Source organism: Populus euphratica, unplaced genomic scaffold (assembly GCF_000495115.2).
Source record: "Populus euphratica unplaced genomic scaffold, PopEup_1.0 scaffold17.1, whole genome shotgun sequence".
Lineage (NCBI taxonomy): Eukaryota > Viridiplantae > Streptophyta > Magnoliopsida > Malpighiales > Salicaceae > Populus > Populus euphratica.
Genome location: NW_011499884.1, coordinates 864,341 through 889,017, shown reverse-complemented (window position 1 = coordinate 889,017; position 24,677 = coordinate 864,341). Strand labels below are relative to the sequence as shown.

General features: G+C 34.5%; 5 protein-coding genes across 6 annotated transcripts; 3 read left to right on the top strand and 2 right to left on the bottom strand.

Moving 5' to 3' along the window:
* Positions 1-1,600: 1,600 nt before the first annotated feature.
* LOC105129978 (DNA-directed RNA polymerase V subunit 7-like) lies at positions 1,601-3,771 on the bottom strand. The gene is made up of 2 exons (XM_011032274.1): positions 3,579-3,771; positions 1,601-2,386 (listed from the first exon to the last, which is right to left on the bottom strand). Exon 2 carries the CDS (start codon positions 2,306-2,308, stop codon positions 1,739-1,741), a length of 570 nt encoding a protein of 189 aa, XP_011030576.1. The 5' UTR covers positions 2,309-2,386; positions 3,579-3,771; the 3' UTR covers positions 1,601-1,738.
* Positions 3,772-4,775: 1,004 nt separating this feature from the next.
* CFM3A (CRM family member 3A) lies at positions 4,776-11,462 on the top strand. 2 transcript variants are annotated; one of them, XM_011032273.1, is made up of 10 exons: positions 4,776-5,750; positions 6,782-7,280; positions 7,358-7,488; positions 8,324-8,674; positions 9,125-9,281; positions 9,366-9,658; positions 10,413-10,472; positions 10,566-10,661; positions 10,749-10,889; positions 11,006-11,462. In XM_011032273.1, the coding sequence occupies exons 1-10, from the start codon at positions 4,923-4,925 to the stop codon at positions 11,123-11,125; spliced, it is 2,676 nt and encodes an 891-aa protein (XP_011030575.1). In that variant the 5' UTR covers positions 4,776-4,922; the 3' UTR covers positions 11,126-11,462. The 2 variants fall into 2 exon arrangements, with proteins under 2 accessions (XP_011030575.1, XP_011030574.1); XM_011032272.1 differs by having other exon boundaries at positions 4,777-5,750; positions 10,749-10,898.
* A 1,327-nt stretch (positions 11,463-12,789) lies between these two features.
* Positions 12,790-14,496, top strand: BHLH92 (basic helix-loop-helix (bHLH) DNA-binding superfamily protein). The gene is made up of 3 exons (XM_011032271.1): positions 12,790-13,275; positions 13,424-13,714; positions 14,128-14,496. The coding sequence occupies exons 1-3, from the start codon at positions 12,961-12,963 to the stop codon at positions 14,179-14,181; spliced, it is 660 nt and encodes a 219-aa protein (XP_011030573.1). The 5' UTR covers positions 12,790-12,960; the 3' UTR covers positions 14,182-14,496.
* A 705-nt stretch (positions 14,497-15,201) lies between these two features.
* LOC105129974 (40S ribosomal protein S15-4) lies at positions 15,202-16,337 on the bottom strand. Its single transcript, XM_011032270.1, has 4 exons — positions 16,215-16,337; positions 15,961-16,109; positions 15,821-15,878; positions 15,202-15,662 (listed from the first exon to the last, which is right to left on the bottom strand). The coding sequence occupies exons 1-4, from the start codon at positions 16,215-16,217 to the stop codon at positions 15,414-15,416; spliced, it is 459 nt and encodes a 152-aa protein (XP_011030572.1). The 5' UTR covers positions 16,218-16,337; the 3' UTR covers positions 15,202-15,413.
* Positions 16,338-23,594: 7,257 nt separating this feature from the next.
* LOC105129973 (histone H1.1-like) lies at positions 23,595-24,580 on the top strand. Its single transcript, XM_011032269.1, has 2 exons — positions 23,595-23,803; positions 23,900-24,580. The coding sequence occupies exons 1-2, from the start codon at positions 23,675-23,677 to the stop codon at positions 24,362-24,364; spliced, it is 594 nt and encodes a 197-aa protein (XP_011030571.1). The 5' UTR covers positions 23,595-23,674; the 3' UTR covers positions 24,365-24,580.
* The last annotated feature ends 97 nt before the right edge of the window (positions 24,581-24,677 follow it).

Below are 24,677 nucleotides of genomic sequence, written 5' to 3'. Positions count from 1 at the left end.
TAGACCGAGTACATTTATAATGGATAGAGACGTAAAATTAGATTATATATAAAAGTTTTCTAGTAAGCTAAAGAGAAATTAATGAAAAGTCTATGTGTTTTATCTATATAAAATAACTTTAAAATTATAACATAAATTATAAGTGATGGATCATGGTTTTTTAAATTAATTTTATTTAAGAGATCACGTATAAAAGTTATAATCTAAAATAACGCTATGTCATTTAGGATGTCAAACCTCAGGTTAAGCCATAACATGGCCACGCCTCACTACAAGTTGAGTTAGGGTATGTTCATGTCTAGTCATATTTTGATCCTAGGTATAAGCACGCCCAACTCTACACATCTACACCTAGCTCCGTGTTGGTTTCGGGCATGGACCCTAGCCCTACTTTGAGTCCCGGCGTGACCACACCTAACTTTACATTGAATGCGTCCCACATTAGACTCAAACGCGACCATGTCTAACTCTACATTGGGCGTGGATGCATCCATGCCTAGCTCCACGTTGGGTCTGGGCATAGACGCGTCCCACTCAGCCCCATATTAGGTCCGAGCATAACAACATCCAGTTTCACGTTGGACCTAGATGCAACCACGCCCAACTCAAACTAGACTTGGGTACATCTGCACCCCATTTTCTTTTGGATTTTAAGCGCGAATTAAGCCCAACATTTTTCAAATCAGATATGGAATTGAAGGATCACTTTACACGAAACCTCTCATGTCTCAAGTCTGAATTAATAATCTTGATGCTCATCACAATCACGATTCTATTAAATATGAACAAGTCAATTGTACTTATATTAATTAAATGTGATATTACAATCAGTAAAATAATATTATCTTATTTATACAATATTATTTTTTTACCCAACATTATTTTTTTACCCCTCTTATATTGCATGAGACAATAAAAATAAGGTGATATAAAAGAACGGAAAAAAGGGAGGAAAGGGGACTTTTCTCCTCTTCTCACCTTTAAATCTTCTTCTTTAATTTTTTCTATATATTAATGAATGCTTTTCAACATTTATTAAATGCTTTTCAACATCTTCACATTAACGTTGTTCTTCATATAAATATTCCTGATACTGACTTGATGTTCAAAGAATCCTCTATCCACGCCTCCTAGGAGACTTCGTGCAAATATCTTTTCCACCTAGAAAAGGATTTGCTTAAGAAAAAACCTATGTGATGTTGAAATAAAGTTCATTAAATTCACCATAAATAATGTCTGGGAATTTCAAGGAATCAATCATCCTAAAACATTCCCTGTTAGAATCTCATCAATAAAACTTTTTATTCTTAAAATCACATAAATCTCTAGATAATTATTTCAATACGACAAAGATATATATCCTATTAATTTTTTCCGCTGTGTTTGTATGCTTAAAATATTAAAATTATCTTACAATCTTTTTATTTCACATGAACGGGCGAGATTTCTACCGCCGAACAACATTGAATTTTGATAAGGGGAATGGGTTGGTCTTCGAGTATTCTTTTGAAATAACATATCCATGTTTGCACCTTAATACCACAACTGATTCCACGACTGACATCCATGTCATCCAAGATTGATCCTTGTAGCGCCTGCATGCCATCTACTCAAGTAAAATGCTTCATAAATTTTCCACGATGTTAAAAGACAGTTACACTTTAAAATTCATGCTCACAGCGCAGACAAGCAGTCCAAATTTTTTGCACAAGCAGAACAGTAATGCTGATCTAAACATCTATAAGTCTAACTCATCAGATCCACATAATGAAATTGGTCCGAGGGAATCACCTACTAAACTTGCAAGCATCATGAAATCCCTTCTCATATCCCACATTTTCTCTATCCATCTCACGTCAAGCACAGAGAAACGGACTAGTACATTATTTTCTATCCTCGCAAGCTCATCGTTCAAGAAGACTGGATTTTCCTCGGAAGTATATTGGTAATTTGGCATTTTCCTAGCTGAAAGGAAGATATACTTGACAGGTCCGCATCTCAATAGGACTCCATGTCTAAATGTACGATGAACAACCCCCTGCAAAATTTCTCCTTTCATAGGCATGAAGGTTCGACATTTAAACTCTACATGGAACAACATATCGCCAGACTTGTTCACTACTTCCCCTTTGCCTATGCTCTTCAAATTAGTTACTGCAAGAAAGTAACCATGATCCTTGCTGGCCTTCATGCTCAATAAGTCCTTCAACAGGTGTGTTACTATAGACCTCTGTGGAACCAATCCATTTCTGTCCAAGTTTTCAGCAATGATTCTGACAGTACTGCAGACTTCCACTTCACCAAACATGCCAGTGATCTACTCCAAAATAACTCGAATAAACAGAATAACAAGGAAGTCCTTGAACAATCGAACAACCAGCTTACTCTGGAAATGCATCAAGTAGTTAAACAGAGAATAACAGTGAACCAAGTTTTCAAAACAAAACCTGATCCAAATAGTCTAATGAGTGAGATTAGGAAGTTTAAAACTATAATATGATACAAGAAGTGATTGCTAAAGTATAAGTACATAGCTACTTTCATTGGACAAAAAATAGAGTAACCATAGGACAACATAGTTACAGCCAACTATTAGGTCATCACTGGTTGGAACTTGGAAAACATAGAAGAATAAACTAGGTCAGGTTTCAGCTTGCAGCGATGGGGTTTGCTACAATGCTGATGCTTTGAGCATCAATATAATGCTGGTGGACATTAGGCCACTGGATTTGAATCAAGTGAGTCCCATTTTGCTGTCTTATTCAAATCCATTGACCCTAATGGCCATTGGCAATATGCTGATGCTTTGAGCATCGAATTCTAGTCTTCCCCTGCATTAATAGGGTCTGCTAATTCTAACTCTTCTCAAATAATTGTCAACATATTCACCAAGAAAAGCAGATCTTATTACTAGTCATCATAGCACAGTTTCAGTTTCCACAGTTGTTTATACATCATTGAAGCACATGATCTTAGTTTGTCTAGATGCAAGTAAAATCAAATAAAACCCTTCTTCCAAATGACCTAACCCTCCATCTCCAGTTACACCTGGACTTGTGACCCAACAAGATTCAAATATGCCTATGAATCCACACACGCCTATCTTACTCAACAGCCTAACAACAGTAAGAAATTAACTGAAAATGTTGCAGTGATTTGAATTTGAAACAGAGTTCAAACCAAAACATGTTCATCTACCAAGGAAATTTAGAGGGAAAAAACATCCTTTATGATCGAGCATAATTACAAGGGCAGTAAATATATTCACCATATAAGGTGATGCTATATAGATTCTTACCACAATGAGCAATGTAAATTTTTGCATGCCTTTAACTAAACCGACATGAAAACAACCTACTTGGTTTGCTTGCAAAATAAAATCCCATCAACTCATAAGTAAAAATCCCACCATTTATCAGTTGTTAATAACTCGCTGTTATTAGTACAGAAAGAAAACCCGATTTCAAATTTAACCCAGATCAGATCAGATCAGATCAGATCAGGCTAAGAAAAAAGAGTCACGAAAAACAGGAATTTAATGCAGAAAAAACAAACTGAAGTGAAGTAAGCGAAGGAACCTGAGCTTTGGCCTTTTGAATTTCGAAAACGCTACGCTATGGAGTAGTATTAGCTTCTGCTTCTCTTGTATCCCTGTCTCTCTGCGTGTGAATTATGCAGTAGATAAAAATGCAAGCGTTGTGAGGTGGGGTCCGTTTGGCAAGTGTCAAACTGTATATGTAATCCAACACGGGGCTGTTTGGGGTTAGGGATCTCCCGCTCAGAGTTAACACTCGACTTTTTTTTTATTTCTTTTTTATTTGACAGTAAGGTTATTCTCCACATGACTACCAGTTTGGATTCGGGTAACTTTTATTTTTGAATATTTTTTAAAAATATATTTATTTTTAAAAAGTATTAAATTATTTTTTTAGTATGTTTTGATGATTTTAATATGATAATATTAAAAATAAAAAACTAGAAATATATTTTAATATATTTTTTTAAAAAAATGTTTTTAAAAAATATTTACACAATTAAAATGGATAAAAAAGGAGATTTATGTATTAATCAAAATTATTTTTTAAGAAATAAATCCAAACAAGACACCCTTTCCCATTGATTGCTGACCTTAAATTTTAAACTCGTGAAATTAAAAAAAAATAAAGCAAGATCAACTTTTTAAACTTAGCAATGTAACCTATGTTTTGGTTTTATGTTTTTTATTCAATGGCTAGTTGTATTTTAATTAAGTGTTAAAATTTAAAATTAAATAAAATTCAATAAATTTAATTTATTTATCAATTGAGTTTAAATTAAATACTATAATTAAATTTAATTATCATAGAGAATTAGTTCAAACAACTTGTGAGAGAATTATAAAAATCAAATTACCCATTTAAAATAAATTAAATATTATTATTAATTTTTAGCAATGATTTCTTTAAAAACTAAAAAAAGTTTTTTTTTCAATAATTAAGAGCAATAACCTTTAATCTTTAACAGAAGGAAAAAATAAAACCCAATGAATTTTCGTCTCATCAAGAAAAATCTTGCTATAATCATTAAAGAACAAAATGTTATGAGTTAAAGTTCTACTTTCAAAGGAAACTAAAAAACAAACCTTTAAACTAAAAAAAAAAATAGAAAGAAAAGAAGGTTAACATGGATGAGGAATTCCATAGCGGGTATAGCGAAACTCCTAGCCGGGATTGGAGCATCAATTCTTTATGCAACCAAACTGACCGCAGATATTATTAACCCGCCATGGATGGATAACATAACAATCCAAGACAGGCAGCATCCATTTGCAGTCTGTGGCCGTTAAACCCCACAAAAAATCATACAATTTCTTCATTTGGGCTTATAAATTAGCTAACTTGCCTCCACACTTTATTCACGTATGCACTGTGATAATAATAACAATGGCTTTAGTGCCTAGTCGTCAATTATACATTGATTCTTTTCAAAGCTCCTTCTCGAAATTCCATGGCACTCCTCTCCAATTCTTCAGGTACAGTTCATCTTTTCCTCTCAGATCACACTCTGGTTATGCATGTTCAATCACTGACAAAAACCCACCTAGAAAATCTACCGCTTTCCCCACTGATAAACCCAAGACCTTAAATTTATCTACTGGCAGCAGTTGGTTTTTTAATTGGAATAAACCCAACAAGCAAAACCTACCAAGACCCCCTCAAGCTGTGTTTGATTATCGAAGCAATAACAGTATCAGTAGTGGTAGTGGTAGTACAATGGAGAAAATAGTGGAAAAATTGAAGAAACATGGTTACATGGATGGTGATGTTAATGAGAATAAAGAGAGAATGCAAGAAAGAGTGATAGAGAAAGGGAGTGTTGAGGATATATTTTATGTAGAAGAAGGAATGCTGCCGAATGCACGAGGTGGGTTTTCCAAGGAATCACCTTTAGGAGTAGAGGATGTGTTTAGGAGTGACGGGGAGGTGAGGTTTCCATGGGAGAAGCCAAAGAAGGAGGAGGATGAGGGGAAGTGGACGGCGAGGAGTAAGAGTAGGACATCATTAGCAGAGCTGACATTGCCAGAATCTGAATTGAGGAGGTTGAGGAACTTGACATATGGAACGAAGAGCAAGACTAGGGTTGGGGGCAGGGGGGTTACTCAGGAAGTAGTTGATGCTATTCATGACAAGTGGAAGACTTCAGAGATTGCGAGAGTGAAAGTTGAGGGTGCACCGGCACTTAATATGAAGAGGATGCACGAGATATTGGAGGTATGCTGCCTCTGAATTTGGTTATCTATTTTTACCTGTGTGAATGTGAATTCTTTGCTATGTTTGCTATTCTAGGCGATTAGTGAAGTCCTTTATTTTGTATGTTTATTGCATTGGTGATGGGATGTTAATTGAAGGAAAAAAGTAAAGTAAATCAACACACCACAAGCAAAAGAAACCATGCTTATAGAAATTTTAAGTATTCTTGGTTGCTAAATTGGAATTAAAGTGTTGCTCATAAAAAGAAAAGACTATTGGAATCCAATTGTATTTGATAAATGTGAAAAACAAAACAAGATACTAGCTAGAGCCTGGCGACTGACGAGCATAAGGCCATCCTTTCTTGTGCATTGGCTCTAAATCTTGCATATGGGCAAGAAAAGAAACAGCAATGGTCACCCAGTTCACTGGTTTGCTAGAAGCAAATAGAGTGGGAATTATTAACAAGATATATGAAGTCTGTATATAACATAGTTGGGACTTGTGAATCATTGATTTTAGGTGATAGCTGATCATTTTGAAGGGAATCTTTGGCCCGAGGTTCTCATTTAGCAAATAAGAAGCCAGGTACTTGCTGTATCTAGCCACAATACTTAGGAGACAGGCTGGTGATTATGAGAGGATATATTATTCCCTGGCACCCATTAACCGAAGAATTATTATGTTTAATCAGATTGCCCCTTGAGATTTTCTTAGATTTGAAATCAACCACAAGTGAAGTAGTCAATTGTCCCTTGGAAAGGGTGTTGCGTAGTATTTAGAACTGTTTTCATCTTTTTCATATCTATTCTCTGCATCTTGTATTTTCAATGTATTCGCTCTTTTGCTTTACTTATCATGCAATGATGTTCTGTCAACCTTCCCTTACATAGTTCAAGAAACAGAATGCAGTATTCATTAGACAATAATGATATGTATGGATATTTGTTACTGGTGCATCTTGATGAATAATTATTTCATCCATGGTTTAAGAATGCTACTCTTTGTTATTCTTTCTCCTTTTCATTTCCTTGAAATCATAACATGTGCAGAAAAAAACTGGGGGCTTGGTGATTTGGAGGTCAGGAGCTACTGTATCTTTATATAGAGGTGTGAGCTATGAGGATCCAGCATTGAAATGGAAAAAAAGGATATTCAAGAAGAAAGAAACATCTTCTAATTTTTTACCAGCTGCTACTAGCATAACTATTGGAAGTCAATCTAAACATTCTCCTGATAATGAAATACATGCTCCTCGACCAAAAACAGAAATTAATGTGGAGGCTGCAAATCAAAAAGAGACAGAAACACAGACAGATGCAAAATATGAAGATGAAGTAGACAAGTTGTTAGATGGTCTGGGCCCCAGGTACACAGATTGGCCAGGACTTGATCCACTACCTGTAGATGCAGATATGCTTCCTGGGGTTATTCCCGGTTACCAACCTCCATTCAGGATACTTCCTTATGGAGTAAGACCTACTCTTGGACGACAAGATTCAACGTCCTTACGAAGGCTTGCCAGGGTCCTTCCTCCTCATTTTGCATTAGGTAGGTTATTTTTCTTTAGAAATACTGTTTATAGCTTCACAACCTGTAGTGATTGTGTGTCAATTTTCCTGAACCAGGCAGAAGCAGGCAACTCCAAGGCTTGGCTGTGGCCATGATTAAATTATGGGAAAAGAGTTCAATTGTGAAGGTTGCACTTAAACGTGGTGTACAGCTGACTACTAGTGAAAGAATGGCTGAAGATATTAAGGTAGTGCAACAGATCTCATGAACTTTCACAAATTTCATCCATTAGCTAGCAATTGTTTATTATAACTCAGTTTGTATAGACTATAGAATAATTGTCATTCTTGCCTCATTTGCATTTTTATTGTTTTGTATTGGAATCTATGCATAGTATTCTTTGTGCAATAATCTGAGTATTATGAAAATGAAAAATGTTGTTTTAGTTCCTGAACTAGCGTATCAAATATTGATAAGTAAAACATCAATTGCATGGTACTGTAAACATCATCCATTAGGTAGCAATTGTGTAATAGAACTCAATTTGTATAGACTGTAGAATAATTGTCATTCTTGTCTATGTACATATTCATATGTGAATACTAGGAAACCAAGCATATGCTTTTTCTCACCCCTCATCCCTAACATGGTTGTGGGGATTCAATAAGAGCGCTGCGCCTGGAAAGTTGCAAGAATAGTAGATTAATTGCTGCAAAAGTAGATGGATAATCTTCTGTGGGTGCATCGAGCCCCTGAAGCATTTCATCTGAGTATCTTATGACCAATGGAGCCATTACAGGTGCTTTATTGAGTGTCGGTGATATAGATCATTCCTCGTTTCCTTGTTTGCATTTTTATTGTTTTGTATTGGAATCTATGCATAGTATTCTTAGCGCAATAATCTGAGTATTATGAAAATGAAAACTGTTGTTTTAGTTCCTGAACTAGCATATCAAATATTGCAAGTAAAACATCAATTGCACAGTGCTGTAAACACTGATGAAAAATGATTGCTCATTTGCACTTAAGTTTTTGATTAGCATATTGAATAGTTGACTTTGTAATTGTTGTTGCTGGCACAGAAATTGACAGGGGGCCTGCTGCTATCTAGAAATAAGGATTTCTTGGTGTTCTATAGGGGAAAGGATTTTTTGTCACCAGAGGTAACTGAAGCATTGCTGGAAAGGGAGAGATTGGCGAAGTCCCTACAAGATGAAGAGGAACAGGCACGGTTAAGAGCATCTGCCTTGGTTATACCAAATGATGAAATAATGGAGGAATCTGGAATTGCTGGCAGCCTTGAGGAAACTTTGGATGCAGATGCAAAGTGGGGAAAGAGGTTAGATGATTGTCATAAGGAAAAAATTATAAGGGAAGCTGAAATGGTAAGGCATGCTAGCATTGTCAGAAGGCTTGAAAAGAAGCTTGCTTTCGTGAGTTCCTTGAAACTTGGTATTCTCTTGCCATGTCCCGTGAAATATTTTTCTGTTACCTAAGTACATTCCTTATATGAATTTGTATTGCATGCAATTCTTGCTTGAGATTTGCTAGGTTCCCTTGCTAATTTATGAAAGAGTAACTTATTAAGTCTCCTAAAGTTCTAGTGTGATTAAACTCCAGTCCTTGTTTTTCTAAAACCAACAATACTTGCTCTCCCACTAAAATTTGCGTCTTGAGGACTACCATGTTGGTTTTACAAATACAGTGACTAAATAAACACGTTGATGAACTAAATATAAATTGCTTTCCCTTAAATATTATGTATGTAATCGAGTTAAATGTAGATGATCCACTACATAGTGTAATCGCCTTACAAGCACATGGTGTCACATGTTTTGTTCTAAATCTCCACAGCTTGAACTCAATGGTGTTTTGTTTGTCAGGCTCAAAGAAAGTTAAGAAGAGCCGAGCGAGCCTTGAATAAGGTGGAAGGGTTTTTAAATCCATCAGAAAGGCAGGCAGACCCAGAAAGCATAACTGATGAGGAGAGATTTATGTTTCGCAAGCTTGGTTTGAGGATGAAAGCTTTCTTACTTTTGGGTAAAAATAAAACTATCTTTGTAATAAATCCATCATGGATTTTGATTGAGTGCAACTCACAAGTTAGTAAAACTCTTGCTTCAGGTAGGCGTGGAGTTTTCGATGGTACAGTGGAAAACATGCACTTGCACTGGAAGTACCGTGAATTGGTTAAGATCATTTTGAAAGCTAAAAGTTTTGAACAGGTTAAAAAAATTGCTCTGGCTCTTGAAGCTGAGAGTGGGGGTGTCTTGGTTTCAGTGGATAAAATCTCCAAAGGATATGCTATAATTGTATACCGAGGAAAGGATTATCAACGCCCTTCCATGTTGAGGCCAAAGAATCTCTTGACAAAGAGGAAAGCTCTGGCCCGCTCAATAGAAATTCAAAGGAGTGAGGTATCATTTATAAATTTGTATTTTATTATTAATATTTTATTTTTTGTCAAAACCCTTGCATTTGCTTTGCATTTTTTAGTGAGGTTCCATTCCAAAAAACTTTGAAGTTAAACCTGCAAAAGCCATTTGCCTGGCAGTGGTTCAGGTGCTCCATGCTATGGCAGGTGGTATCTCGCATTTCCCTCCTGTCTAGGGGCAAGTTGCTTTTGAGTTTTGAGCACTTTAGGCTGAAATTCTCTCTCGTTGTAATGCGAGGACCTTACCTAATGGCTCTGCTGGCCTCCCAGCAGTGAGCAGACTACTCACCTACATACAATTGTGAAAGCATCAATGTTTTGGAAACCCAAACCTGAAACCTTCAACGAGTCATTTTCAGCAATGCATGTTATCAGGCTCATTAAAAGACTGGTCTATGGTTAGTGTGGTTTCCAATGCCCAGCGTAGCCTCCCTTCTTCAATTGATACTAGGAGCTTGTCTATAAGTATTTAATGGGTTTCAAACAGCGGCTACATGCATTTATAAGGACTTGAACCTAGTACCATGAGGCCGCCATACTTGCTGCATTTGGGTGGTTATTTTGGGGAACTTTAGCCTGCACATCCATGCTTCAAATGAAAAAATGGGTTGGACATTTGGGGGGGGTCCCATGATGAACAATCCCCTTCTTGGATACAAAATCTTAAAGTTCAGTAGCCGAGGTATTTGCAAACATCAATCACCTTGGTTGACAGTTCTGATTATGCTGTTGAACAGGCTCTCCAAAATCATGTTTCAGCTCTGGAAATTAAAGTGGAGAAAATAAGATCTGAAATCGTAAGGCTTCTTTTATGTTTTAGCTCTTGTTCTTTTACTTACACTTCTTCAGTCGAATCTTATTTGTATTTGGTGCGTATCTGACATTTGTAGGAGCAAATGGGCATTGTCAAAGACAAAGGAGATGAGGAGTTGTATGACAGATTAGATTCTGCTTATCTGACAGATGATGATGCGGATGATACAGAGGTATATGCTTATTTGATCTTCTATGTCTGCATCTTTTGTCTGTTAAATTTGCTGTTTAACACTCTTCGTTCTCATTGCCTTTTATAGGATGAAGGAGATGAAGCGTATCTTGAGACATACAACAGTGAAAATGATGTTGATTATGATGATGAAACTGACAGCACAGTTCACAATGCCCATCTGGATACGAATCTTCTTAACAATGTTCAGATACAAGAGTCTGAAACAGTACCTGAGGTCTATTTTTACAGCTTTACTTATGTGCCATCCATTTCTTCTGTTGTTTGGGCTGCTAAATCTAATTTGTTCTAACACCTTTCCATGTCCTTTTATCCCCTTAATAGGATTACTACGGAGATGAGGTATATCTTGGGACGGATGACAGTGAAAGCGACGATCGTGGTGATGATTCTGAGACAGATAATAACCTTGATTCAGAATCTCCGTACAAATTTTCCATGTGATGTCCAAAACCGTGTGTCTAGGAAAGGACTCGAGGTTTGTGATGGACATGCATGAGCATGGCTAATTTTGTGTGGCAGCGGCTACACAGCGAGAGGAGGAGGAGAAGATGATGATTTATATTTATCTACCAATGAAAATAAACATCATCTTAGCTCGAAAAATGCTACCTTATGGCAATAAGATCTCAGACCACTTGCACCTCACTGTGTACAAAACATCTCTATACGCTCATCCATGGATGGATTTGCGGTCTGTAGGCCTGTCAATTGGTGTCTTCAGCTTTTGTTGTATTTTGTCAACAGCAAAGAAAAAAAAAGAACTATACTTTGTTACTGCCGAATTACACGAGTCAGCTTAAATTTCGTTAATATATGGAACAAGTTACAGATGGAAGCTCGATACTTGCTAGTCAATTAGCCAATTATGTCCTAGGAGATGAAATTGAAAAGTTGCCTCTTGACTAGAATGATTAAAATTGGGAACCAGGTGAAAATTTTCAAAGGGCTGTCCTGCAAATGTGCAGCGGAAGGTTTTGAATCCGAAGGGGAAAGAAGGAAGAAAAGAAATGGCCATACGATGAATCTCATGAACCACTAAAAATGATAAAAATATATCTATTTAAAATTTAATTATTCCTAATTATATCTATTTTATTTTAAAAAATAAATCTAAAGAATATCATTAATTACTTTCTAAAACCCATAAAATCTCTCGAGCTTATCATGCTAAGGAAACTAGCTGCCGCGTGGATGGGAACAGTCAATGCTCTGTTTTTGGTTAAATTAGAATGGTCGCCCATCCATGCATAGCTGGTCAAAGTGAGTTAACTGCAATGGTTGATCACAAAAATTATTCTCAGCAAGTCGGCGACCACACTCTCTCTCTCTCTCTCTTTTTCTGGCTTATTTTACTCCTGGACTGAGTTTTTTCTTTATTTTAAACTGACACGTGTCAAAAAATATTTCTTAAGCTAGCACTGCCCGAAAAATATTTGTGCGGTGCGCGGGTGTGAACAATGCCACATCATAGATTGCTCTACGATTAATTGAAAAATTAGGCTGTATTCTTGAATTTAATTTAATTTTATCAACCCTAATTCAATCTTAAGGTAATTCTGTTTTAAAATTATTTTTGAAAAAAATTATTTTTTTAAATTATTTTTTTATATATTTTTAAATTATTTTTTTATATTTTTTTAAATTATTTTTTTTGATATTTTTAAATTATTTTAATATATTAATATTAAAAATAAATTTTAAAAAATAAAAAATATTTGTTTAATATTTTTTAAAATAAAAAATATTTTAAAAAACAGCCAACTCCCACCCTAACCTTAAATTCATACTATTCGTAGATAAGATAGACAAAAGGAAAGCTTAGATGCGGCGAAAACATTAATAATTTTAGACAAAACCATTAAATCGGGATTAAATTTAATCAAGAAATTCAAAAATCTTATGGGCGCTTCTGCCTTTCCAATTCGTGGGGCTTGGATGAAGCCGCGTGTCTTGTTAAAATCTTGCACAAGAAAAGAAAAGGACTGGCTTTCATAATCAACGGTCTGGATATCGCCTCCATCCATATTTGCTTGATTTGACTTTTCATGCGATACAAAGATGACTTAGCCAACCACCCCTTTGACAGTCTGTCTCTAATTGACTCGAGAGAAGTCGCTTGGACATGAACAACAAATTTGACCACATGCTAAATGTGTCTCTATTGCAATTACCCCTGCATATAAAACCCGAAATCCAGTTTAAGACGACCGTTAGTTATAACCGTTGGAACCTGAGATTTGAGCTTCCCGGCTGGAAGACGAGGAGCAGGACAGAAGATGGATGGTTTCTTTCAAGACGAGTGGCAAGGTGATGTCTTCTGGGATGAGATTGGTCCAGTGAATCAAGGTGCTTTTGTGCCGTATATACGCAGACCTGGGGCTGAAAGTGAGAGCTCTTCTAAGGGGGCACATCCTACTAACATGAACAAAAGAATGGTGGAATTCATGAGGAGAAGTTTTCCAGTAAATATTGGAGCTCAAGAGTCTGGTAGCAAACGCTGTAATCGTCATATGATGAGTGAGAGATTGAGGAGAGAGAGGGAGAGGCATGGTTACTTGGCTCTGCATTCTTTGTTGCCACTTGGCACCAAGGTTAGTGTTCAATAATGAAGTACAGTGCTAACTAATCACTCGTGTTTCTTTTCTTGTGCATTGCAAATATAGATGGTAATTAGTTTTATTTATTATTTAAAATGGTTAGTTTACCCATGTTTTTTTCTTGTGTGATCTTGATTTGCAGAAGGATAAGAACTCGATTATGCAGATGGCAGCAAAGAGAATTGAAGAGCTGGAGGCATACAAGAGTATTTTGGAGAGGAGAAATGGTGAAATTGAAGAGAAACTGGCAGGAAGTGGAATTGTAAATGTGGAGAGTACAAAGATTAGAATTGAAGTGGCCAATCCAACATCTGGGGTGGATCCTATGGTAGACGTTCTCAACTGCTTGAAGAGCTTGGGAGCAAAAACCATAAGCATTCAATCTCAGATTTCTGATCAGCAACTTGTAGCGGTAATGGACATTGAAACTGAGGTAATCCCCTCCTCTCCCTTGCTTTCTAACGACGGTCTTTTTCTTCAGGCAAGATTTGATGCAGCATATCATGCATGGTATCCCTGTGCTTGTTATTGTCAATTCCGGCAGTTATGTTTAACCTCTTGGTAGAGAGAATAGGAAACAAAGACACCATTTTTCATGGTCCATCAATATTTACCTCGTTGTATCTGTTTCTGGCACATGCTAGCCAAAAAACACACGAGTGGGTCGTATTTGGCCACAAACTGCTCAATTTTCTCATCCATGGAATGGAAGGGTCAATCTTGACTTTATCCACTTGCTGATGCTGGCCTTATGAATTTAAAAACAAGTGCTTGATAAAACGTGCACTGGTCTAGTATTTTAATCACCTTTTATTGATGCTGATTGTGCGTTTCGAATGTTGCTAGATTGAAGCTGCTGAGATAGAAAACGCCGTGAAACGAACACTTGCAAGATATTGACAAGTAACTTCCACGCTGTTTCCTCGAAGGTTAGACAGGAGAAAATTGGGGAGGTTGGTCCAATATTTTGAAGCTAGAAGCAAAAAGAAGTGATAGTAATTCAAGTCAGCTTGACTGTACAGTTTCAGCCAATTGTTAGGTAATTAAGGTTAAAAACGTGGAAGATCACTGCCTGGTCAGCTTCTCGATGGTTCAATTGTCTATGTTCGAATTTTGATTGACTAAAAGCTTGTAATTATACGATTATCGAAGCGTTGAGTGACATGATTGGAAAACTAAATAATTTGGCCTGGAAATAAGAGTATCTATCATTGATGGCTCGGTGCCAGAAGCTTAGGCAAGATTTACACAACTAAAAGTCCTGTAATCATTCTGTCACCACCCTCGAATCCTTTGCCTGATGGATTGCGACTTGTGAGTTAAGAACAAACCAATAAGCAACAAGAAAGGCCATGAAGTCGGAAGTAGTAGTCAGCAGTAAAATTTACATTATGAACAACCTCTAAATCAACGGACTGGCATCCGGTTCAACATTACATTGAAGTTGAAAGATTTGTCCATCCTATCGCTATGTTGTTTATTATCAAGACATTTCTATTTGCAAATGGTATTGTAGCACAACATTCAACCACTAAATTGATGCAATAATCGTTTGGGGGGGAACAGGCCATCCACCGAGAGCACTTGGAAAAAACTTTGAAAAACAAACTGGCTGGTAACCAGGGCTCAAACAAACAATGGTGGTAGCAGCAGCCACACCAGTGGGACCGTAAGAAAGTAAAATAAGCTAGGAATCCGTCTGATAAACAAGCACCATTTCAAGGATGGAAATGCCATGTTACGATGAAGTCAAATAGCCCGCAAAAGCACATTCCAATCTCACAGAGGCTTACAGAAACTAAAAGGCCCGTATCTGTACTTTAGGTTTTCTATCCATGAAATTGCGAGGTCATGAAAAACTAAAATGAATTCATGCCGCAAACCAGACATCAGTAAAACAATATGGTAAATGCAACCAGAAAATCCAAAAGCAGGTTCAAGCTACCATAAAATATAAAAATTAGCCATCCTGAGTCATCTTTCAAACCCATAGGAAAGAGAGATTCTCGAAAATTATATAAATCGAGCACAAAATGACAACATCAATGAACTAAATGGGCAAAAATTTGATCAATACAGATGTCTTCAAAAGATAGGTACGAACTAGGGTATCTAAACCTCTGCAAAACATCTCATTTAAGAGGAATGAACCTAGATGAATGAGTAGCACCAATACCGGGCCTACCATGCTTAACAGGCTTGTATGAGATTGAGAACTCAGCAAGATAATGCCCAATCATTTCAGGCTTGATCTCAACCTGATTGAATGTCTTGCCATTGTACACTCCAATGATGCTTCCAATCATTTCCGGCACAATGATCATGTTACGCAAGTGTGTTCGGACTGGTTCAGGCTTCTCACCAGCAGGGGCCTCCCTTTTCTGCTCCAGACATCAACAAAGAAATTAGATTATAATTTATATCAAAATTATCAAACAAACCCATCAATCCAGTTAAGAGCTTAGCTGATAATTAAGCCAAGTCAAAAAAAATCAGACTCTGATAATTAAGCCAAGTCAAAAGGTATATGAATAATTACCGCCGTGCGGAGCTTCTTAATGAGAGCCATGGGCTTCCTCTTCAGACCCCTCTGGAACCTAAAACGCACGATCACAAACATAGTAAATACGTGTTTAATATATAAACATGGAAAGATGCAAGTGTTGACAAAAGAAATACCTTCTGCGAGCACGGGCATTGAAGAGCTTGACAAGCTCATCAGTGGACATGTCAAGAAGAGCATCCAAGTCAACACCCCTGAAGCTAAACTTCTTGAACGTTCTCTTCTTTGGCTGTCCTGCTGCAGCCACCTCTGTATCCACATCTGCCTATATCCACACGAAACAACCATGTTAAAACAGAGAAACCGCGGCATTCATACACCAAACAAAACGAGTAGATAGAAAGCATGAAAGATAGATTTTAGGTCTTACCATGGTTGCTCCTTGGTGTATGGAAGAGAAGACACTAGCCGAGGGAGGGAGGTGCTGGATCCGTGGCCGCTGGGGCTTTCAAGATAAAAGGAGAGAGGGGTTTCAAAGGAGGAGCGCGTGTTGTGTTGTGAAGCCCTAGTTGGTATTTTAATGTCTTATTAGGCCACGATTTGGGCTTTATCTGTTTAGTGTTTGACCCAAGCATCAAGAAGGTTGGTAATAGAGGCCTGTTAATTCTACAGCCTGCAATGTTCTGCTTCTTGGAGGGTTGATTGACCTTGTTAATCTCTGATTTCTTGATTTTTTTGATTTGCTAATATGACCTTTGTGCTTCGCGATTCTGTGTAACACAGAACTCATTGTTAGCATGTATTAGAAAATATAGTAGATTATATTTTAAAATGTTTTTTAAAAAAAAATATATTAAAATTATAAATTTTTATTTTTAAAAAATTATTTTTAACATTAACCTATCAAAATGATTTAAAAAGATAAAAAAATTAATTTTAAGTAAAAACATTTAAATTTTAGAGGAATGCAGTTTGAACTGCACTTCTAAATAGGCTCGGGTGTTTGAAAGTGTAATTATAGTTGTTTTTTAAAACATTTTTTACTTATGAATATATCAAAATAATTTTTTTATTTTTAAAAAATTATTTTTAATATCAGTACATTAAAATAATATTAAAATAATAAAAAATATTAATTTAAAATAAAAAATAAAAACTTAATTTAAAAAAAAATACTTTTAAAACACAAAAATAAATAAAATATTTCTCACTTAGTTCAAAATAATTTTTTTCCACGGCGTTTTAATAATTTAGTTCTTTGTTTGACATTTGTTTCACTGAAATAAGCGGAAATGCTGACTACAACAGCATGCCAGATGATGGTATGAAAGGGGAAGCTTTGATCATTCTTCAAGTTACGAATGTTATGTTTATTCTGTTTGTCACCATGCCCCTCAGTTACTTCATTACTTTCTTGCGCATGGTTGCAGGGAAAGCTGCAACTACATGTCGTCATGTGGCATTGCATTCACAAGTTAATGAGGGTAAGTGGCAGGTTTTTCAAGGACTGATATATCAAAGCTCACCGCTTATGAACGAGAGAGGTTGGTCAAAATGTATTTTTTTATTTTTTATTTAGTCCTGAAGTTAACGACCATGTAAGCCTTCATGGTCATCATATGAGCAATCAAGGATTCGAACCTGAGACCACAGAGGGAGCAAACCCCTTGATCCCAAGTCTTTACCACTTGGTCACCACTTAGATAATTTATTTTTTTATATTTTTATATTATTGTGTTGTGCTTGAATTAAAATGATTTAAAATTTAAAAAAAAATAAAAAATAATTATTACTATACTCTCATATATTATTGTGTTGTGCTTGAATTAAAATAATTTAAAATTTAAAAAATAATTATTACTATACTCTCGAACAGTAAAAAAAATTCAGAATGCCCTTCACCAACCCCTACTTGAGTTTGATTGCCTACTGCATACAGACTAATGCATTAATTATTTCTTCAAGTACACGATTGCATGGAGTTGTTTTAATTTGAACATAATTTTTATTTTACCATTTTATTGTAAATGGAAAAATGTATGAGATTAACACATTTTTCCAATTTTCTGGGTTGAAAAAATGTCTATAAACTTTAACAAATGGAAATGTTTAAAACTTTAAACTGCTGGGGAATAAAAAAAAAATGAAGTGGTTTTTTATGGGTTGGGCTCCTCGGCTTGATAGTCTAGACCCATTAACTCCCGGCACTTCTTGTTTTTTTTTATATATATATATACATTTAAAATAAATTTTATTTTAAAAAAATAATTATAATAATATTTAAAAAAAATAATACCTTTTCTTTTCATAACAAGTTTTTTTTATAGACTACATGAGAAGAAATAACCCTTTTTTTATGCAACTTATTATTATTTTGTAGTCTTATTTTCAATACAAGGTATTCAACTATAATTTTTTTATTTTTATATTTAAGATAATTTTTGAATTGTTTTTAAGATGGTGATAATTTTTTAATAATTATATCCACCAATAAAGTTTCACTTTTAATCATATTTTTAACATGAGCATTAAGTAAGATGACCTTGGTTCGTTGCGATCCTTTGATATACCATAATAAAATCTAGGAATTTATTGATTATAATTTTATTAGTAACAACAACTTCAACTTTTTATCTCAAGCTTTCAAAGTATTTTTGCATCATAATTTAACTATAAATATCATATTATGTGTTATTTAATATATTCAAGATATAATTCCTGAACATAAAATTATTTTAATTTTATTTATTTATATTTATAAAAATAATATAATCGAATCTATTGTGTTAACAACTTTGGTGCCCTTTTCAACAAGAAATATGTCATTCAAGGTGGTAATTTAAACTAATATTTTATGTTGTTACCTTTTTTATAGAGATAAAGTCATTATTTTCATATGTGTTTAGCTACCAAGTGATTTATTTTGGTGTTCATGAGTTTCATTTGAAAAAGGTAACTTGATGATGATTTTTTAAAATCTCAATAGCATATAAAAAAATAGATTGAAGTCAAGGAAGAAGGCCTAACTCGGTTTTATTTTGTATTTTTAGAACTACTCTCGAGGTTTCTCGGGTTGATAAATTAATTTACAGGTGTTATGGGAGTGTCCATGAGATTTTTTTAGGTTAAAATGAGTAACAAAGCTAGAGGAATATGCCTGTCCTGATTTCCCAACAATCAATGTGGTATCCGAAATACAGGTAGATAGACGAGATGTCTTCCGCTCTAGTGAGCAACGTGTTGTCTAATTATTTTTTATAAAATAATAACAACGAATGACTTGTTATCTATTTTTAAAAAAATGCAAGGCCTATGTGTGCATGTCTGGATTTTTTTTTTCCAATGGCCTGGACGCACTAGGGCGCTAGGTCTACCTAGCTTGACTTTTTTGTTGGATTTAAAATAAAAATATTTTTTTTTTGTTTAGATGCATGATAAATTTAATAAGCAAAATATTAGATCCGATTCAATCCTTAACACGGATCAAAGTTTGGAAGAGTTAAGACACAACATCAAGACTTCTTCTTCTTTTTTTTGTTTAATGGGTTTTTAAGTAAGGAATGAGTCTATCTTGATTTTTTAGCCACTACTATAATGACCGAGATCCAAGTAAGTAGACGACATGTCATGTACTAGATTAACGTGGGTGTCCGGACCAGCTTGCGCGCACCATGACTAATCCCACGAGCCCTGAAGTTAACGACCATATAAGCCTTCAGTGGCCATCATATGAGCAACCAAGGATTCGAACCTGAGACCATAGAAAGAGCAAACTCCTTGATCTCAAGTCCTTACCACTTGGTCACCACCTAGATGGTTTATTTTTTTATATTTTTATATTATTGTGTTGTGCTTGAATTAAAATGATTTAAAATTTAAAAAAAAATAAAAAATAATTATTACTATACTCTCAAACAGTAAAAAAAATTCAGAATGCCCTTCACCAACCCCTACTTGAGTTTGATTGCCTACTGCAGTGTTGTGCTTGAATTAATTATTTCTTCAAGTACACGATTGCATGGAGTTGTTTTAATTTGAACATAATTTTTATTTTACCATTTTATTGTAAATGGAAAAATGTATGAGATTAACACATTTTTCCAATTTTCTGGGTTGAAAAAATGTCTATAAACTTTAACAAATGGAAATGTTTAAAACTTTAAACTGCTGGGGAATAAAAAAAAAATGAAGTGGTTTTTTATGGGTTGGGCTCCTCGGCTTGATAGTCTAGACCCATTAACTCCCGGCACTTCTTGTTTTTTTTTATATATATATATACATTTAAAATAAATTTTATTTTAAAAAAATAATTATAATAATATTTAAAAAAAATAATACCTTTTCTTTTCATAACAAGTTTTTTTTATAGACTGCATGAGAAGAAATAACCCTTTTTTTATGCAACTTATTATTATTTTGTAGTCTTATTTTCAATACAAGGTATTCAACTATAATTTTTTTATTTTTATATTTAAGATAATTTTTGAATTGTTTTTAAGATGGTGATAATTTTTTAATAATTATATCCACCAATAAAGTTTCACTTTTAATCATATTTTTAACATGAGCATTAAGTAAGATGACCTTGGTTCGTTGCGATCCTTTGATATACCATAATAAAATCTAGGAATTTATTGATTATAATTTTATTAGTAACAACAACTTCAACTTTTTATCTCAAGCTTTCAAAGTATTTTTGCATCATAATTTAACTATAAATATCATATTATGTGTTATTTAATATATTCAAGATATAGTTCCTGAACATAAAATTATTTTAATTTTATTTATTCATATTTATAAAAATAATATAATCGAATCTATTGTGTTAACAACTTTGGTGCCCTTTTCAACAAGAAATATGTCATTCAAGGTGGTAATTTAAACTAATATTTTATGTTGTTACCTTTTTTATAGAGATAAAGTCATTATTTTCATATGTGTTTAGCTATCAAGTGATTTATTTTGATGTTCATGAGTTTCATTTGAAAAAGGTAACTTGATGATGATTTTTTAAAATCTCAATAGCATATAAAAAAATAGATTGAAGTCAAGGAAGAAGGCCTAACTCGGTTTTATTTTGTATTTTTAGAACTACTCTCGAGGTTTCTCGGGTTGATAAATTAATTTACAGGTGTTATGGGAGTGTCCATGAGATTTTTTTAGGTTAAAATGAGTAACAAAGCTAGAGGAATATGCCTGTCCTGATTTCCCAACAATCAATGTGGTATCCGAAATACAGGTAGATAGACGAGATGTCTTCCGCTCTAGTGAGCAACGTGTTGTCTAATTATTTTTTATAAAATAATAACAACGAATGACTTGTTATCTATTTTTAAAAAAATGCAAGGCCTATGTGTGCATGTCTGGATTTTTTTTTTCCAATGGCCTGGACGCACTAGGGCGCTAGGTCTACCTAGCTTGACTTTTTTGTTGGATTTAAAATAAAAATATTTTTTTTTTGTTTAGATGCATGATAAATTTAATAAGCAAAATATTAGATCCGATTCAATCCTTAACACGGATCAAAGTTTGGAAGAGTTAAGACACAACATCAAAACTTCTTCTTCTTTTTTGTTTAATGGGTTTTTAAGTAAGGAATGAGTCTATCTTGATTTTTTAGCCACTACTATAATGACCGAGATCCAAGTAAGTAGACGACATGTCGTGTACTTCAACAAGCAAAGCAACGTATTACCTGATTATGTTTTTTCTAAAATAATAATGGCAAATAACTTGTCGTCTATTCTTTATATATATAGCCTAGGTATCCACACTTGACCTCTTTATTTTTAATGGCCCGAATGCATTGGGCCACCAAATATGTCTATCTTGACTCTTTTCTATAATTTTTTTTTCTCTTTATTTTTAATGGCCCGAATGCATTGCGCCACCAAATATGTCTATCCCTCTTTTCTATAATTTTTTTAAAAAAATCAAAATATATATTATTTATTTTGATGTATAATAAATCTAAGAAAACAACTATTGGACCCGACTCAATCTTTGACACAAATCAAAGTTTGAACGAGGGAAAACATAACTTCCAAACCATTTTTTTTGTTTAATGGGTTTTTAAGTTGGAAATGGATCTCTCTTGATTTTTTGACCACTATAATAATCTAAGATATGAATAGAAAAGTAATATGTTGTCTAATTATTATTTTTAAAAAAATAGGGATGAATGAAAAACCATCCACCCTTTAGAAAGAAAAAGGAAAATATAAAAGGCCCATATAAACATATAAACGTGTTGGAGCTTTTTTAGCAATTTTTTATAATCTTTGTTGTTATGCATAGTAATTTTTTTTTAATTATTTAATTTAATTGAATTTTTGATGTAAATTAAAGTTTTGATGAGTCAAAACACAATATTTAGATTACTTTTTTTCATTTTCTTTTGTTCATTTAGTGCATTTCCCCCTCATTATTTTTTTTTAAATTCATTTTAATTCTTTGCCATCTTTAATTTTTTATTTAACTTAAAAAATACATTTAGCTTAAAAAATATGTCTAATTGAGATCATGTTCATGATCTAAATTGTAAATTTTATTTTTTTAATTTATGTTGACAAGAGTTAATACAATATGATATATTTTTAATTTTTATTTTTAATTTTTTAATTTTGTTTGTTTTAATTAAGAACCATTCATTTAAGACCCAACCAAAAAGAATAAAAATAAATTATGCAATCGAATTAACTTATTGTGATAATGGACATTATTCATATTCCGTTATTGGGAATAGTTTGACCGAATAGTCTACAGTGTCTCCAACAACGCTACTAAGAATTTCTTTCTTTAAATATATAGACTGTGGTGTTGAGAATAACACGACAAGGACTTCCCAGTCAACTTATCTCTTTCTTTTTCATGTACTTTTAGTGTAATTATTTTATTTATTTGGATTTTTTTTAATCTCTTGAATGTGCCCGCTCTACTTTTTTTTTGTTCGAGGGTAGTAAAGACAAGACAATGAAAATTTAAAATTGACTAGAAAAATAATTTAAATAACTAAATCAATATTTTTCAGGTTTAATTTAAGAGTATTTTTCAGACATTAATTCACTATAACAAGCTGACCATTTTACAGAATCCAGCATGCAAGATTATTTGACAAAATTTTAACCCAATTCAATTATTAAATATAAAATTACTATTTTTTTTTTGAAATTACGTGTCTAAGTTTTTTTTAAAGGTTCTGTGTCATCCATCTTGTTGATAGATGTATCCGCAACAAGTTTTAAATTCCTAGTTCATATTTTTCATCTCAGCAGTTAGAGAGAGACCCTCTGAAGCTCTTTGTCAAAATAAATTCGAATATTTTGTCACGAGGAGTTTTTTTTTTTAAATTACACGTGTTTTGCTGTTATCTATATCACAACTAGTTTATTATTTTTTATTTTTCCCTGAAAAACGCAATTTCAAAATTACGATTATCTCCTATAGCGTCACCCATTATGCTATTATACCTGGTTTTTCCATTTTTTTTGTTGGGAAGTGATATTTTGAAAAATTACCCCCACATATCATTATTTACCGTGCGCCGATGACTACCGATCCAACGGCTCACCTTCCATACAAACCCCTTCAAATAGCACAATCCTCGTCAAACCTCTTTCCAGCAATCACAGCCCACCTCATCGAATTCTCTTTCCACTTTAAAATTGCGTCACTCACCGTAGATAACATCCAATCCAGCGGTCTTAATTAAATCACCCAACACCCGCGCAGAGCGATCCGCGTCGAACCGATTCCCACCAATCACAGCTCCCCTTTCTCATTCCCCCTCTTCTATATATACCCACCTCTCGGTTTTTCCACCAAAAAGCACCATTTCGGCACAACTAGATCTTAGTCTCTTGATTTATTAATTCTCTGTAATCAATCATGCCCTCCGCTGCCGTTAAAGCTCCGTCAAAGGCCAAAGCCAATCCTTCAAAATCGAAGAAACCTCCACCACCAGCAGCATCTGCTGCTGGTGCCAAGAAGCCTAGAGGCTATCCTACTTATCACGAGGTAATCGATTAATCAATCATAAAACAACAACTTATTCGCTAATCACAGTACAATTGTGAAGTGCTGATGATGTATTTGTGTTCTTGGTGTTTGCAGATGGTCAAGGAGGCTCTTGTGGCTTTGAAGGAGAGAACTGGATCGAGCCAGATCGCGATTGCTAAGTTCATCGAGGAGAAGCAGAAGTCTAGCCTCCCTGCAAATTTCAAGAAACTGCTGCTTGTTCAATTGAAGAAACTTGTTGCTAATGGCAAGCTTGTTAAGGTCAAGAACTCCTTCAAGCTCCCTCCTAAATCTTCCGCTACTGGTACAGCTGCTATGAAGAAAGCCGCTGCTACCAAGCCCAAGCCCAAGGCTGAATCTAAGCCGAAGAATGCACCAGTGAAACGCAAGGTGGTGGCGAAGCCGGGCCCGAAGAAGGCGGCGAAGACCGAGGCTGTTAAGTCACCAGCGAAGAAGGCTGTTGTTGCGGTTAAGAAGAAGACTCCAGTGAAGAAGGTTGTTAAAAAGCCAAAGAGTATTAAGTCACCGGCGAAGAAGGCCGTTAAGAAAGCGGCGAAGTGAAAATAGTTGTTTTGTTTGGATGGGATGGCAGGATTTGTAAATTTAGGGTTTAGTAAGGGTTTGTTTGGGTATAGAATAGTCAGGTTTTCAGGAGAAACAATTTCGATGCAATTCAATTCCTGTTTGAATGAAATTTGCTTTAATCTTCCCGTTGTTCTACGAAATCAGTTGATTAATTAAAGGTATCTCGGTTTGAATGAAATTTGCTTTAATCACGCAGTTGTAATAAAAAGTAACCGCACTCTTATGATTTTTTCTTAGAAATATATTAAAATATTATTTTTTATTATTTAAGATTTATCTTTTATATTAA

What these genes read in the sequence shown, in the direction of transcription:
- LOC105129974 (XM_011032270.1), bottom strand. An exon ending in AATGCCCGTGCTCGCAGAAG is followed by an intron (nt 15,879 to 15,960) that starts GTATTTCTTTTG and finishes CGTGCGTTTTAG; the next exon opens with GTTCCAGAGGGGTCTGAAGA. An exon ending in TTAAGAAGCTCCGCACGGCG is followed by an intron (nt 15,663 to 15,820) that starts GTAATTATTCAT and finishes TGTCTGGAGCAG; the next exon opens with AAAAGGGAGGCCCCTGCTGG.
- BHLH92 (XM_011032271.1), top strand. Translation starts at nt 12,961, where the DNA reads ATGGATGGTTTCTTTCAAGACGAGTGGCAAGGTGATGTCTTCTGGGAT. An exon ending in TGTTGCCACTTGGCACCAAG is followed by an intron (nt 13,276 to 13,423) that starts GTTAGTGTTCAA and finishes CTTGATTTGCAG; the next exon opens with AAGGATAAGAACTCGATTAT. An exon ending in TAATGGACATTGAAACTGAG is followed by an intron (nt 13,715 to 14,127) that starts GTAATCCCCTCC and finishes GAATGTTGCTAG; the next exon opens with ATTGAAGCTGCTGAGATAGA.
- CFM3A (XM_011032272.1), top strand. Translation starts at nt 4,923, where the DNA reads ATGGCTTTAGTGCCTAGTCGTCAATTATACATTGATTCTTTTCAAAGC. An exon ending in TAGAAATTCAAAGGAGTGAG is followed by an intron (nt 9,659 to 10,412) that starts GTATCATTTATA and finishes GCTGTTGAACAG; the next exon opens with GCTCTCCAAAATCATGTTTC. An exon ending in ATGATGCGGATGATACAGAG is followed by an intron (nt 10,662 to 10,748) that starts GTATATGCTTAT and finishes TGCCTTTTATAG; the next exon opens with GATGAAGGAGATGAAGCGTA.
- LOC105129973 (XM_011032269.1), top strand. Translation starts at nt 23,675, where the DNA reads ATGCCCTCCGCTGCCGTTAAAGCTCCGTCAAAGGCCAAAGCCAATCCT. An exon ending in GCTATCCTACTTATCACGAG is followed by an intron (nt 23,804 to 23,899) that starts GTAATCGATTAA and finishes TGGTGTTTGCAG; the next exon opens with ATGGTCAAGGAGGCTCTTGT.
- LOC105129978 (XM_011032274.1), bottom strand. Translation starts at nt 2,308, where the DNA reads ATGTTTGGTGAAGTGGAAGTCTGCAGTACTGTCAGAATCATTGCTGAA.